Raw genomic sequence first — 17,364 nt, 5'->3', positions numbered from 1 at the left:
CAATGGTTATCTTTAGAAAAGGACAATCTGTATTAAGCAATCTGAGTTCCAGGAAATATGGTTTTATTCCAGTTATTTCCTAGCAGCACAGCTGCTTGCCCCACTGATTTCAGTAAGTACAACAGTATGCCTCTTTCAGCATCAAGAGATAGTTATTGCGGAAATAAATTTGAGCTGAACTCAAGTTTTCTTGATGAGTTAATATTCGTAATATATTTTTCTCAAAGTTTTGTCAATTTTGTCTTTGTAGAAGTCCTATACATGAAGGATTTAAGCAAATGTTTAAAATTTATTTACACTCCTTTTTTGTCTAGTTTTCAGCTGCACCAAAAAGTATTGGTGAGTAGCTCAGCTGTGCTGTCCAGAGGACTGTAAGAAGCATCAGAAGTTTGCTCACTGAGCCTTTCTGGTCACTCCTACCTAAAAGATGAAGCCTAACTGGTTACTCTGCTTCACAAGTGAGACTTTTCAGCAGTACTAGAACTCAAAGATGGACCATCACATAACACAAATTCAATGGAACTTTGCACTGCTACAGCCTGCCACTGACTACAAATTATAGTTATTATAGGCTCTGAAAAAGTAATCTGGAATTTAAAAAAAGCCCCAAACACACAAGCATAGAGCACAGAAATATCTAAAAGCATTGTTTCAACCCTGTGACACAAAGATGATTAAGCAGCAGTAAATTTTTTACCTGCACTTGTAAAAATATGAAGAGGACCTTTGAAGAAATGGCAAATCTTCACTCATATTTCAGATTATAGCAGCAGAGATCACAGAGATTTGTAGTGATCAATGAAAACCTGTGTTTAAAGTTCTGCACTGTAATGATAATTAAATCCTAGAATAACAATCTACATAAAGAAAAAGTAGCATTCAGCATTATATTCTGCAGTGAAATTATAACATTTTTTTTAAAATAATGAAGCCTTTTCAGGTAATATTTGAGGAATCAAAAGGTGTTTCTGCACAATTCTTAAAAACACACTCATTTGTCCTAGAACTAAAATATACAATTACATATGTAGTGCTTATTTTAGAAAGCTAATCCTTTAAATATATTATAAGCCAACTCAGACATCTCCGTACCACAATTAAATTTTTCTCTCATTCTCTGTGGATGTGTCTACCCAGACCTTAGTAAAGCCTTGATGCTGTCTCCCACAGCATTTTCCTGGAAAACCTGGTAGCCCATGGGTTGGACAGGTGCTCTCTTCACTGGGCTAGGAACTGTCTGGATGGTCAGGCCCAGAGAGTGGTGGAGAATGGAGCTACATCCAGTTGGCAGCCAGTCACCAGTGGAGTTCCTCAAAGCTCAGTATGGGGGCCAGCCCTTTTTAATATCTTCATTGATGGCCTGGACAAGGGGATCAAGTGCAACCTCAGCAAGTTTACAGAGGGCACCAAGTTGGGGTGGAGTGTTGATCTGCTGGAGGGCAGGAAGGCTCTGCAGAGGGATCAGGACAGGATGGAGCCATGGGACAAGGCCAATTGTATGAGGTTCAACAAGGCCAAGTGCCAGGTCCCACATTTGAGTCACACAACCCCCTGCAACACTACAGGCTTGGGAAATAGTGGCTGGAAAGCCGCCCACAGGAAAAGGACCTGGGGGTGCTGAGCAACAGCAGCTGAACATGAGCCAGTGTGTGCCTAGGTGGGCAAGAAGGCCAATGGCATCCTGGCTTGGATCAGAAATGGTGTGACCAGCAGGACCAGGGCAGTGATTGTCCCTCTGTACTCAGCACTAGTGAGGCCACACCTCAAGTGCTGTGTCCAATTCTGGGCCCCTCACTGCAAGAAAGACTTTGTAGTGCTGGAGCGAGTCCAGAGAAGGGCAATGGAGCTGGGTCTGGAGCACAAGAAGTGGCTGAGGGAGATGGGGGTGTTTAGCCTGGAGAAGAGGATGCTCAGGGGGGACCTTCTTACTCTCTACAACTCCCTGAAAGGAGGGTGGAGCCAGGTGGGGGTCAGGCTCTTCTCCCAGGGAACAAGCAATAGGACAAGAGGAAATGGCCTCAAGTTGGTCTAGGGAAGGTTTAGATTGGATATTTGAAAAAATTTCTTCACAGAAAGTGTTATCGAGCACTGGAAAAGGCTGCCCAGGGCAGTGGTAGAGTCACCATCCCTGGAGGCATTTAAAAGCCATGTAGATATAGATCTTGAGGACATGGTTTAGTGGTGGACCTGGCAGTGATGGGTTAGTGGTTGGACTTGATGATCTTAGAGGCCTTTTCTAACCTAAATGATCTTATGAACTGTAAAACCAGTGACATGTTTATCTCAAGATAGTTGATCAGTATAGCTATAAGCAGCAGACAAGGTATTTGTTAAAGCTCTGAAATGAAAGCATAGCAAACATGACCTCTTCATTGCAGGCACAAACTTGAAGGGAGAAGTTTAATGCATTCCTCAACAACATACATTTACATTAAAACCAGGATAAAAGGCATTCACAGATGTTAAAACCGGAATAAAAAAAAAAGTGCTACAATTCATTCTGACCTGCAAAAAACAGGCCATAAAAGTTTAGCATAAGACCCCTTAAAAAAAGTACTGTAAAAAAACTTCTATAAATTTCCTCTGAGCTAGAGTGCATCTTTGAGAAAAATGTTCAAAGATCAGGAGAGAGTAAAAAATGTTGCTTCTTTTTTGCAAATGCCAAAAGGGACTGTTGGGATGGTTCAGTCTTAACAATCACATACTACAGTTTTCCCAGTCATATAATAGCCTAACGAACTTTGAAACCTGTATATAAAATTTGCTTAAAATGCTACTTGGTTTTTTTACAGTAGAATGCAAGGCTTATCCATGTGCACAATAACAGGATGATTTTAAAATTTAAAGTGTACTGAAAAAATGTAAGAAGTTATATAGACTTTCAGTATATGTAGCATTAATTCTAGCTTAAAATAAGTTGATTTTACTGAGTTTTATAATCAATGGGCATTAGTCCCTTAAGACAGAATAACTATCTAAATGTTTTTTTAACTACCTGAACTAATCTTAAACTGGATTTCAGATAAATCACAGCAATGATGTTGTATGTGACAAAGCTAGGAGAACACATTTTCTTGGGGAAGGATGAGAAAGGAGAAACAAAGGACGAGAAATACATGGAGGTGAAAGAAGGAAAGATAAAGTAAAATATACTAAGCTACATGGAATAGGAGGGATGCTAGAAGAAATGGAATAATGATGCAAAAAGGCAATCCTAGAAAAGATTTGCTAAAAACTATTAAGAAATATATGATGAACTAAATAAAGAATGTTTATGAAAATTACATAGTGTAGTAAAACAGTTATAAGTAAAAATGGCATGGAGTAAAACTGGATGCTATTTCTCAATTGGAATGAGGACATTGTGGAAATTACATGAATATTTTCTATATCAGTTACTGACAAATAGACCTTGGCTTATTAAGAGATATATTTATGAATTATGAACCCTAAATTATGAACACTGGAATTTTCTTAATTATATCCTAGAAAGTAGGCTACCAGGAAGTTGGGCAAAAAAATGTTAAACTAAAAATGCACATGAAAAATCTGAAGTTCAGACACTTTCTCCAAGATCTGCATGGATGAACACTCAAAACTTGATTTGTAAGAGACACATAATTATCCTTTCCATGAAACTTATTTCTAGTATAATTGTAAGAATCTTATTCTAGATACAATAGCAAAGAGACTGATATCAGATTCAAACTTTTTTTTCCCCTGGAAACTATGTCCCAAGTTATTTCAAAATATGTAAGAAATATATGACTTCATAAAACACAAAATACACAAAAACACTGCAGAAAAGCTATAAACCTGAATTTAAAATGAATGCATTGCTCATGTGTGACACTGCTAGTAGAGTCATGCCAACTGGATTAGAGTCAATAAAACCTTTACGCGTTACTAAAATATACTATACAAATAACCACATACAATACAGACTACAAAAAAGCCTGCTTCAGAAACATTTTAGAAAGGATACATAAACTGCATATAGCTCTGAGGGCTCTAAATTTACCAGCTTTCTGCACATAGAATTGTGTGATTTCAAAGTCTATCCTTAGGAGCTGAACTCCATCAGAAAGTTTTCCATATGCTTTATAATGAACATAAAACTTTCATCTGAAATCTTTAGACTAAGCTGACAGCAAGGATGTCACATTTTTCTGTCTGACTCTAGATACCTATTATTCTTAGAACTGGAAACTTTGCCTGTACTGAATATCAAAAAGGGATAGTGGAAATGTTCATATTTCCAGGATAAAGAGAAAATATTTAACAAGAAGGCTAAGATTTTACAAATAAGCAATATTCATGCTGAATTGTTAAGTCTTTAAGGGTCAATACAATCAAGTTAGTAGAGACCAGATATAGCAAAATAAATTCATCATACAGATATCAACTCAATACGCATGCACATAAACTTAGCTATACATTCACAAAGATTTCTAAATCAGTTCTTATCAGATAAATGTTGTAAGAAAACATTTTATTCTCAAATTAATGAGCAATGATATACCCGGAACTGCATTCATAAATAATCCTGTATACAGTTAAAATCCTCTCCTCTGACACTTTATCTACCTATTTTTGAGACATGACAGCTCTATAAACATAACTACATAAGAAATCTAAATGCTCTAAATGCTAAACAATAAAAAAGAACCCTGACCAGTTAGTAAGATTGATTTCACAATGTGAAATTATCTACTTCAGTCTGAAACCAAAGAAACTAAAATTATAGCACCAAGAATAAAAAAGTGTTAAATCTGCAGAAGAGACAATCAAATATCAAACCTACGATCTGTTAATTTGATAATGCCAGTCTACTGTTTACATTTCTTTCCTCCTTCTGCATACACTGGACCATAAGAGACAACACTATCTGAATTCTCCTAAAAATAGAACTTTTTAATAATCTTATTGTCACACAGCCTAAAGTATGGAGGCTTCCCAACAGAGCTGTATTTATAGTATAAGAGGCAGATGGGGCTTTGTAACCGCCTTCTTATCTCATAATGTAAAAATATCCCTTAGAAAAAACACATTTCATTTCCAAATAAAAACATAAAGGAATCTTAGGGCTTGCATACATAGTATTTCACAACACTTCAGCTACAACAATTTAGTTACAGTAGTACCATTCCCTTATACAGACACACCTAATAATTAATATCATAGTTATATTTAACTAGATAAATTACCAGATTAAACTCATGTAACTGAAATACATTTTAAGACTATTTAAGTGTTCCCACATTAGGAACTTGCATTGGAATAAACAAATCATTTTAGTTATACTGTAACAAGATTTCCAATAACCACAATCCCATAGACAAATTTCACTTTGTTTCCCAAAATCACCAAATAAGCAAGAGTATAAGCTATCAAACATTTGTGTTTAATTTCTAACCATAGGAGTGGCAAATCGAAAAGAATGGGCGTATACAAGATATAATGCAATTAACATTAAAAAAGACAACTTACCTTTATTAGATTTGGATGACTTGTTCTTGCTAGGTTTAAAACAAGAGCCCCTTGATTTATCTTCTCTATCCTTAATAAATTTCTGCACATCATCCAGTGAAAGTTTTTGAAGGACAACTATAGGCTTAGCTCCTTTATTTAGATCTTCAACTAGCCCAATCTTCTCTACTTTGTCCTGTTCACCTTTAAATTCAGTTTTCCTTGATTCCTGAGTGACATTGACATCTTTATCACGCTTGATTTTTGGAATGACAAAATGTTTCAATGCGCCAGATCTTGCCCCCAACAAATAACTGGGAAACTCTGCTTTACTGTCAGCATGTGCTTTATTACTATTTACTTTACTCTTGTTACCATCTGTCCTTTGTTCATCCTTGCTGTTCTGTGATTTAAAGCCAGGTTTATCAGGTCTTGATTTATTAGAATCTCCTCTACCCTCTTGTTTAATGCGAGGGCTGTCAGGTCTTGATTTCTGATCCCCAGAAGAAAACCTTTCCCTTGATTCACCAGACTCATGTCTATGTTTCCTTGCAAATTTCTCAGGTTTTGAACCATCAGATTTAATACCATGTTTAGAATCATGTTCATTTTTGTTTGAGGATCTCAAATATTCAGGTCTTCTGATCTTGGACGGATCTCCTCTGTATCTCTCTGACTCCTCCCTGTCCTCTGATCTTTGTTTGAGGCTATCATGGTCACGCCTTGGTGTATCAGAAACTGAGCGCCCATCAGGCCTCAGTTTTGTTGGATCGGGTCTACTTTCAGATTTTATCCTTGAAGGATCAGATTTCACATCTATTTTATGCCTAGATATTTCTATTTTCTTATCTGATAATGGTTTACTTGAGTCCCTTCTGTTATCATGTCTATGTTTTGGCATTTCAGGCCTGCCTTCATTCTTCTGTTTCGGTGTTTCAGGCCTCTGCCTTATTTCCTGTTTGCCATTATTTTGTTTTCCCTCATTTTGCTTCATCTCCATTTGCCTGCTCTGGTTTTGTTTTGATTCTGTTTGTCTGTTCTCATTTTGTTTCACATCCATTTGTCTGCTTTCATGCTTGCTTTCATGTTTAGCTTCTACCTGTTTCTTCTCATTCTGTTTACTTTCCAACTGCCTGCTCACATTTTGCTGAAATTCCATTTGTCTGTTTTCATTTTGCTGGATATCTGTCTTTTGACCCCCAAAGTCTGACATTTTCCTAAAAATCTCAGGATGGTTTTCAGATTTAAATTTAAGAACTCCAACAGTGTCTTCTTGGGGAACACACACAAACACATCATTATACTGCTTAATTTCTTCAGGTTTTTTGATGATGTCCAAATCTTGAGTTACTGTTGCCTGAGAATCTGCTCTTCCTGCTTGTTGCAGATCAATACTAACCATCAGCGCTGGCCTTGCCCCATTTCCTGCAGAACCTGTCTCCTGAGAAGCTGCTCTATTTCCTCCAGTAGCACCTCCAACCTCCTGTGGTTTATTTTCTTGTTTTCGCTTCTTCAGAGGCTTATCTACAAATTAAAAGAGAAAAATCACAGATGCTATATATTAGAAAGAGGCAAATGTCCAAGCAAAAATGTCCATTCCCCCTCCACCCCCACCAATTAATCCTCCTCCACATGTATGTGCATACAAACAACAAAACCCATTGAATTCAAAAGCAAGGATAGAACTTCTCTAATACTTTTTAATGTGTTCGTTATCAATCTACCACATGTGCCAATTAATCATTAAAAAACATCTTCAAAACATATGAAATCAGTTCCCATACAATTCCCAAGAGAACCATCTAATAAAGAAGCTGCAATAATGGCCAAATAATATCATTAACAGTTGAAGCAAGTTTTGAGGAATGCTACTATAAAAGATTCTCCTTTGCAGATTATGCCTGGTTCATTACACATGAACTATGCAAAGATCTGCAATGATTAGGAGACAGAGCTTCTCCCTACTTGATTCAGTTGAGCTTTGCATATATTGTAGCCAGGGAACACATGAACAATGAACAAAAATTATGAAAATAAGTCCAACACTCCATGTTTCTCTTTGAAACAAGGAGTATACCAAGAGCTGGAGTCTATATCATAGCACATATGAATAAGTGGGGGGGCCACTACACACTTAAAAGCTTCAGTATTTTCCCCTTGCAACCATAATGCTTTTCATAGATGAAATAAAAAAATTCAGCAATAATTTTATATAGTGTCAAGAACTTGATTCTACAATAATCCTTTCAGTTTACATTAAAAAAAAAGCATTAAAAGTAGAATACAGAAAAATAGAAAGTGAGCCAAGTACCCTCTCCTGTAATTTGGTAGAATTCATAGAAATGAGAAGCACATGAAAATATCTATTCATTTAAAATACAACCTATTTATATTACCAACATGATAATCTAAACTTAAATTAATTTCTACCATGAAACTCAAAAGCCCTACCTGCACTAAGGCTTATATTCTCATTTTGTAGTTTGTCAATAAAATATTTTCTCTGTAATCAGAGAATATAATTTTAAGTCTAAGTAATGACCAAACACAGGTTGAAAATTCTATCAGAATGTCTAGACCACAAATAGAATATAAGAAAAATAACTTATTTTGTGCTTAGATTTATGGTGCCTTTTCACCAGATGCAATGAGCCAGCTCTCCTTTTGGGAGCAAGGGAAAAGTAAGGAGAATGCAATCAAGGAAGAAGGAATTAAACTCTTAACAAAAATACCCCCAACCTCTCAAATTGTAAACCAGAATCATAACTATGACTTCTAATTTTCTCTATACTTGTAGAAGATTCTGATTCAGAAGAATTAAAATTTTTAAAGATCATCCCCAAAATTAACATTACAACACAGTAACAAGTAGTAATATAGTCAACTCCAGTGATGTGAACAGTTTTGCGGTTTTTTCTGTCACTTTAATTCTCAAATCTAACTTCCTAAAACTCCAAAATTATGTATAACATTTAATGTCTGAAAGACAATAAAGACAAGTACAATAAACTCCACACAGAAACTGGTCAACTGCAAATAAGGAGCTTTTCAAAGTAGGAACACTTGCCAACTTTATGATAGACATGTGAACCAAAATAAATTTGATTAATTGAAAGTGCAGCCTTTTAGCATGGCGTTTTTTTCTTTTTCTGTCCAACAAAAACAAAAACTGTTGGATTCATATGAGAGCTTATATAGATTAACTTCCTTACACTACTTATTAAAACAAATGTGGGGTTTTTTTGAAACCTTCATACAATGACAAAAAATATTTTTCTCCCTGTGACCAAGAGGGCTTTGACCTCACTGAACTTCATAGCAGGTTTTAGGAATGACCATGAAGTAGAAGCTTCCAAACTGAGAGATTTCAAATTTGATTTTTTTTTTTAAAACACACATATATTAATATACATACATACATTCACACACATATCACTATCTTATTTCTCAATTAAAACTGTTGAAATTTTGAAACATAAATTGAGAAACTTGTGTTCTTATGAAAAAGTCAGTCAGCTTTTTCATTTTAATACAGAAACGTCAGTCATACTGAAAAAGTCCTGTAAAGCTCTGATGGTGGATCTAGCTTTTAAGACATTACTGTTACCAGTTATCCCTGTCCCTTTAACTGCGGTTATCACCTGTAGCAGAAGGGAACACACATTCACATTTCTACAAGTGTGTTTCATTGTCTAGTGCATCAGATTACAGCACTAGTGAAGATGGTTTGCATTAACCTAACCAGACTGAACAAGCCAGCTAAGAACCAAGAAAAGGTTTTCTTCTGCTACCCCTACTATAGAAGCAAGGCAAATGGTAAGGAGATCTGATGCCTTAAACTGGTGTAGCTAGATCAACAACTCACCTTTCAGTCTTTATGCTGAGGGCTCTAAGATTAAACAACCAAAACAATTCAAGTATGACCAATTTTCTCTCTTGAACTCTACGAGAGTTCTGGACCTAGGACAAAAAAGCTGACCCAAGTATATAAAAAGAAGCAAGTTTGCAGACAATACAAAACTAGGAGGACTTATTGACTCCCTTGAAGGCAGAGAGGCCCTGCAGAGAGACCCAAACAAATGAAGGGGTTGGGCAATCATCAACCATATGAAGATCAACAAGGGCAAGCGCTGGATTCTGCACCTGGGATGGGACAATCCCAGATGTACAGACAGAGTGGGGAATGAGAGGCCTGGAGAGCAGCTGCAGGAACGGACCTGAGGGTCCTGGTTGATGGCCAGTTGAACATGAATCAGCAGTGCCCTGGCAGCCAGGAGGGCCAACCGTGTCCTTGAGTACATCAGGCACAGCACCACGAGCCAGTCAAGGGAGGGGATTGTCCCACCCTGCTCTACACTGGTGTGGCCTCACCTTGACTACTGGGGGCAGTTTTGGGCACCACAGTATAAGGAAGACATTACGCTATTGGAGAGTGTCCAAAGGAGGGCACAAGGATGGTGAAGGGCCTGAGGGGAAGCCATATGAGGAACATCTGAGGTCACTTGGCTCGTTCAGCCTGAAGAAGAAGAGATCGAGGAAAAACCTCACCAGGGTCTGCAGCTTCCTCCCAAGGGGCAGCAGAGATGCAGGCACTGAGCTCTTCTCTCTGGTGACCAATGACAGGACCCAAGGGAACAGCTGGAACTGTGTATGGGGAGGTTTAGGTTGGATATCAGGAAAAGGTTCTTCACACAGAGGGTGGTCAGGCACTGAACAGGCTCCCCAGGGAAGTGGTCACAGCCCCAAGGCTGCCAGAACTCAAGAAGCATTTGGACAACGCTCTCAGGAAATGAGTGGGATTGCTAGGGTGTCCTGTGCAGGGCCAGGAGTTGGACTTGATGATTCTTGTGGGTCCCTTCCAGCTCAGGATATTCTATGAAAATATCAGGTTGAACTAGTACATTAAAGGTAGGATGAGTACATAGTACCACTGTCTTCACTGAGCATAATGGAAAAACTCCACTGAATGGGCACAAATACTTTTTTGTTTGCCATCATAGCTGCAGAAATATGAAGGGTGAAAAACACCATTGGGCTTTAACAAATTCTGAACTCATTTTGAACTATATGAGAATAATCAATAGAGTATCAGAGGAGAGTAATTAACCTCTGAAAACAGATGTATTCAAGTCTTCTCTTTTACAATCAAGCATATGCAAGTTTGCATAAATCTTTCTTGTTAAGGCATGAGTCCCAAGACCCCATAGGGTCTTAATGAACAGATGAACTTAGGAACTTTACAATATCCATTCAAATATTGTTCATAATCTTCAAGACGTCAGTATCCAAGCTTCATTCCATAGATGACAGAATTTATTATCAGGATCTAGGAGTTTGCAAAAATATCAGACTAACATTTTTCTTTCAAATCCTGCAGACCGAGGTTCAGAGCTTGCCACAGTTCTGAACAGGTAGGCTCTCATGCTCTTGAGACCAATTAAGTGTGATCAGGATCTTTTTGCTTCACTCTTTACAGCAATTTTTGTAATAGAAGGAATATGTAGTAAGCCACAGAAGAGCTTTCTGACTATATTATAGATCAGGTATCCAAGTTTGTTGTTCTCAGATTCTTTTCTTTTTAAAAATATTATTCACTCCTTCCCCTTCCCTGCCTCCCAAGAACACAGATACATCAAAAATGTATCTACATTTTGTTCAATTACTTAAACAAATTTATGACTGTTCAGAGTACAGTCTGATCCCAGTTGTTCTCCTATATGTGCATTGGTTTGTCTTGGCAAATTTGCATGGACATTCTCTTTACATTGCAACATGCTCACCAAAAAGCAGTACCTTGGTACTCAGAGCAAGATGATAAACTATCTAATTCTAAAAAATAGCAGAGATGTTCTGTCAAATTAAATGGGTCACTGTGGTGCAAGAAACAAAATATTACAGGAACCACAAGTTTGAAATGGATTTCCAAGCAGTTGTGTCTCACCTGTCCTGTTATGAACAGTATTCCTGGAGACAGGTTGTGGCCTTCATCTTTGGAAATATCTGCATGTCAAAACAATGAGTACTTTCAGATTTAGAAATTAATTACTGCAGAAACTCTGTGCAAAAACACATTGCACTGGAATAACCACAGATACCTTTGAATATATTTCTGATGAAACTGCAAGTCAATTGTGATTTGCAGCATATCCATGCTGAAAATAGATATACTTGGAAGCTGAGCAAGTATTAGGGACAGTAGCTGGATGAGGGGAGCTGTATTAAAGAAGTATCTGCATTCTTCCATTTAATCTGAAATCTTTCCAAAGCAGCAGCCAGAATACCACTAGTGCTGAAGTCTTTGATGTTACTGCTTTCTTGCAAACACGATGAATGTCTTAAGTCTCAGATTAAACTTTTTCAACAAATTAGTATAATAGGATGATAGCCTAAAAATCTCTAGAACTGCATGTCCTAGCAGATGGAAATGGGTCTTGTGTAAATACTTGTGAAAAGATAACAAGCCTAAATAAGAACCACATACATGGTTGCTGAGCTTTGTTTTAGCAGAATGGTAACACTCTGTTCTATTAATATTGTTTGGTAAACTTTAAAATCCAGAGATTTCTGATTTATCTTGAAGACACAACATATAAATTACCACTTCCCCATTTACACCTTGTAAGAAATTCAGTTAGAGACTTCATATGCAAGATGGATAAATGTGAATGTACTCTTCTTCAGAACCACAAAGATTGATCCTCTAAAGCTGCATTCTGTGTGAACAATTTTGATGACTCCAGTAAAAATTTTTGCATAACAACTAAGAGTATAATATTTTAAAGCTCTAACACTCTTCAGAGATTATTGGGATATGCCTCCACTCATTTAAAATACCACTTATTTACATTATTTAACTCAGTAGTGAATAAATTTATCCCAAATATACCAGTCCTAAGCAGTTATTACTTATTGTCAAACCTTCCATTTCCAACGAACATCAAAGACAAGTCATCCAGAGGCCAATTATGAGCTTATCTTATTTAAGCTAACAGTCAAGACTAGGAATATTCAACAAATAACACATAACCATATGCCTAAATAACAAATCTATATTTACTGGGGCTTGCACTCTGCTGCCAGAGGAATGGAGAAAAATGCTTTGGCAATGTCAATAGTGGTGTACCACTTCACTGCCTTGGACTCCAGCTCATACTGGAGCTTCAACATGTCTGGCACAGCAGTGCTCAGTGGTGGAGTCACTTCATTCAAGGCACGATAGTCCACAGTCAATTTCCATTCTCCTTCAGATTTATGCACAGGCCAAATGGGACTGTTGAAGGGGGAGTGGGTTTTGCTGACCACCCCTTGGCTCTCCAGCTCTCAGATCATCTTCCACCCAGGGGAAGGTACCAAGGATTCCTACCTGGATATAATCTGAGGTTTTGGAACACCACAGGCAGCCTTACCTACTGGATTCCCAGAACACAAGAGCTACAGAACCACCACTGGACCTTCAGAGGGAGACCAGACCCTTCTACAGGATCACTGCTTCAACAGAACCACATCTATCACTTCAACAGGACTGCAGCCACCATTTAATCTGACTGCTACCACCACCTGGACCAAAAGGGTGTCAGGTTGTATCCTGACTCAGACAGTTTAAGCCAGTGTTTTCTGCTTTTATCTTAATTTTCCTATTATAGTTCTGACTTAAGAGTCTCCCGCTAGTTTGTTTTCAGACTAACACACTCCCCTTCGAAGGAGAGACTCAGCAAACATAAGTCAAAAATTTTAGTCTCACTGCTTGCTCCCTTACAGAAGAAACTAAGAAAGTAAAGTCATGAACCTGGTATAGGAAGCTTTATAGAACAAACTTAATTACAAAGGCTCCAAAGTAGAGACCAGATGGCTTCTAGCTGCTGCAGTTCAGAGGAAGGGATTTCCAAGAATCTGAACAGAAACTGCTGATAATTTTTAGCAATCTGTCAAGGGACTTTATCAAACTTCTGGTCACTATGCAAAATACAAAGTCCATCAAGAGGGGTGTCCAAACTCATTCAGGAAATAAAACCAACCACAAACTAAACCAAAAACAAAACCTCTAAAAGTACTACAGGAATCTCTGACATGCCTTAGGGTGTAGCACAATTCATAATCTTCATTTTAGTAAAGTTCTGTTTGTTTTCTTGAGTATGACAATAATGCAATCAGCATAACTAGAGGATAAAATATGATCTTATGAATTTTTCTGCTTAAGAATGTTTGGTAAATCATTATTCCCTGTCAATGATATTAATACAAAAGAAATATTACACTAGATAATAACAAGAATAGAAATACAGCAAATTATAATCAAGCATCTCCACTTGTTTAAAGACTGGAGGCTGTAATTTAACCTTCCTGAATTGTTTTTATAAACAATATGATATCAATTTATCAATGAGAGAGATTTTTCTGAAACAAATTCAGTGTTTTATCCATTTGATTGTTTCGTGAAGAATTATAGTTTTGTAAACTCAATTGTTAAAATAATCTGAGAAAAACCTGAAGTGTGAATACTTTTGAAATACATAATGCAGCATCTAACTTTACAAGAAAAAGGCAACACGCTAACAGTAGACTTAATAAAGACTAATTATTTCATGTATCACATACAGATTAACATTTCCAATCAGTTTCAAATTCATTTGTAGGAACAACAAACTTTTGAAATAAGGAAATTACTTTAAAATTTATTGGTGAACACTTTTAATCTCCCTTCCAGATGTTGATTTTATTCTGACATCATACCTTGCATTCAAAAGTATTTTCACTTAACTAGATCCAGCAACATTTATATAGGATGATAATAAAAAAAGCCTGTGTCATCATCTTAGGTTGATGTTAGAGTGAACTTAGTGACTATAAGCGACATAAATGCTGGGGTTAAACTGTTAATAAAGAACAGTACGTAAAATTAACAAAGCTTATCAAAATTTAAATCCATTATAGAGAAGTGACTGTCCCAGAACAAAATAAAGTCATTACTGGGTAAGTAATATTATAAATCCTCCCATCCATTTAACAGGTACAATCAAGGGCATACGCTACATGTATATTTTGCTTAATTATTTTCTTAGTTCATGCTATAAATAAAAATAAAATACACTTCTTACTAAGCTGACTTTTAGTTATTTTCTACACCTCCTTACAAGAGCAGGTTTTTGCACTACCCTACTTAAAGCACAACCTGGATAAATGTGGGAATTCGCTTTCATGTTACACAAGAGCACCAAAGGAAAGTAAACACCATTAAAATACACCTTCTCTTTTCAAAAAAACATGCTTTTCAGAATTACATTCTCAAAAAATATAAAAGAAAGCAACTTTCCCTAGATAGTTGGAATCACTGCAATACTTCATTGCAATTTCTCTAGATAAAAGAGAAACTGCTTCCCTTTACTTTTCTTAAAACACATCTGAACATAAAACAAAAAAAGTCTTTCATCTATAGGAGCTGGATTTTGCAAATCTGCTTTTTATTGGGAAAGCTACATTGGGTGCCAGTTTCATCTATTACATAACACTATAAAATGCAGACCTAATGAAAGTTTGTATACAAAAAATACATGGTATCCAATTGTCACACCATCCTACTACACAGAGACATAATTTGTATTTTACACTGTCTCATTTCATGTTCTGGTATTAAATGTAATCTTTAGCAAGATGACTATACAAATGACTACACTCATATCTCTATGTTAAAGTAAATAACCTCCCTATAACATATTTTTGAAAATGAATGGTAATATACTGGCTATAATTACACATTCTGTCATTTCATTCATTTGGTACATAAAACTAAATGTAAACAAACGTAATTCTTGATAGTGTTCTTCTATCTCTTTTTTGTGGGACTTTTGGGGGGAGATGGGTAATGGGGAGAAAGGGAAAGGAGCTGAATAAGAACTTTAAAGGTAAGAGAAAAAGTGAAAAAGTTTACTTACCTATAATGTAGTTTTGAGTTTTGCTCCGGCAGATTCACACTCTTGGGATGGGTGTGTCTGCTGCTATGGGCTTGGAATGAACTAAAAAAAGAAGGGCCCACAGCAGGCATCCAAATGCCCCCCAAGTGATCCAATTATTGGAAATAAAATTATTACAGCTTCACTTCTCCCTAATTCAAAGAATCTACAGTAAGACCCCAAAGTAGGTAAAATGGATCCTCAAAGGTAAAATATATAGGCAGAAAAATGCCAAAGAAATTAATAAGCTTGTCTCATTTAAAAAATGCTTCTAATCATTTTAAGTTTAAAAAATATATATTAGCCTCACAATTGAACAGTAAGTGAGGAATGATTTCATGATTTTTCTGGCAAACACCAGAAAACAGTGCCTTTTACAAGTAAAAGTAGAACTTCTTAATCTGTTAAGATAGCTACATCGTATAAAGGGTCTTTGAAGTAGCCTAAAATCTAACGATGAACACACAATACCATGTATGGAAGAGCTCGAATTAAAATTTAGCAAATCCAAATAAAAAACTAAAACGATTTGAAAAAGTCTCTGAAAAAGAGATGGGTTGCTTTCTGTTTTTTCAAGTAATTTTCAATTATCTTCCCTTTTCCTCTTTCTAGAAGACTCAGAGCTCCTTTTAACATCAGTATCTTAAATATTTTTGATTCACAGTATTTGGGAGTTTTAGAAAAGCATGAAAGATCTTGAGGAAGAAACCTTGAACCTAAGGTAATTAATTAAGTAATAGATCTAAATCTTAATGTAATGTTCTGGGAATGGTTTAGACTGAAAGTGACTGACTAGTTTTGAATTACTTTACTATAAACAAAAATGTGACTACTGACAGTGATTAGAAGAAAGTATGCATGAAGCTTCATTATTTATAATTTCTTTAGAAAGGTATTGTTAAGATAACTTTACTTTCTAACCATTCAGGAGCCACTCTCACACCACTAGAGACTGTCACTGCTGGGACTGAAGTCTCTTCATAGCAGGAAACTCCAGTTAACCAATGGGTGCCCTGTTTGACTCCTTACCACAACACACTCAGTCAGACAAGTTTCCCTCACTGGCCCGGCCTCAGGCTTCCCACAGCAGAGTCCCAGACACCTGGTTCCTTTGAGTAATTGAATCATGTTGCAGTGATATCATAACAGCTCAAGCTGGAGCCTCTGGGAAGGGACCCCAACAAAAGAATCCCTGGACTTTGGTACCCTCGCAGTCTGTGCCTCAATAGTCTGGGGTCTTCCTGCTGAGTCATCTGCTCCTGCTGAGTCTCTGAGTGGCTGGTCACCCGGCTGGCTCTGCAGGTCCTCATACCCTTTGTTAGGTAAAGGGTCAGCACCAGTTTACGGCTTGGGTTCCAGTCATTTCCCACCACCCAGAGCACAATCTGCATCTCCCACTGCAGCTGCACACTGAGCCATCAGCAGTAGTGGTATTCCTCAACAGTATCCTCATGTACCTAGGCAGAAGATGGTTTACTTCTTGTCGACTTGTGGAAAAAGATAATCCCTTTCTGTATTAATCCTTCTGAATTGCTTTTTTAAAACTTGATCTGAGTCTTGATAAACAATAGAAGGATCTATCTGTGATATTACACATCCTTTCAAAAAAGAAGACCTAGCATTGATTAACAGCTTGTATCTGATGAGGGTATAGAGGCCACTGAGAGGGGAGGCAATGGGGATTGAAAACCTGAGTCTTATCATGTTTCATGGACTCATTTGTTCTGAAGTTATTAAACATAACAGATGCATTAGACTGTAACTTTCAGAGCCTTGATCTCCAAACTCCTCAATCATTCCTTTAATTAAAGGACACAGACAAATTACTTCCAAGATTAATCAATACAGAGATACTTCCTTGATAGAAAAAGCAGGAAGAGATGGATTCTTGTCCTTCCACACAGAGGACAAGGACAAAACCAAATTTTCAAATTTTACACCCCTCTAT

The 17,364-nt window shown here is 36.9% G+C and overlaps 1 protein-coding gene across 4 annotated transcripts in view; it reads right to left on the bottom strand.

Moving 5' to 3' along the window:
- The window catches only part of LOC118701528 (nipped-B-like protein), a 167,396-nt gene that overhangs the window by 59,096 nt on the left and 90,936 nt on the right, over positions 1-17,364 (bottom strand). For all 4 annotated transcript variants that reach the window (XM_036406183.1, XM_054517780.1, XM_036406185.2 and 1 more), the window contains one exon: positions 5,491-6,993. In XM_036406183.1, the coding sequence (XP_036262076.1) occupies positions 5,491-6,993 (1,503 nt within the window). The remainder of the gene's footprint in view (positions 1-5,490; positions 6,994-17,364) is intronic.

This window comes from Molothrus ater, chromosome W (assembly GCF_012460135.2).
Source record: "Molothrus ater isolate BHLD 08-10-18 breed brown headed cowbird chromosome W, BPBGC_Mater_1.1, whole genome shotgun sequence".
NCBI lineage: Eukaryota > Metazoa > Chordata > Aves > Passeriformes > Icteridae > Molothrus > Molothrus ater.
The sequence above is the reverse complement of the archived record's forward strand: the minus strand, read 5'-3'. Positions and strand labels throughout refer to the sequence as shown.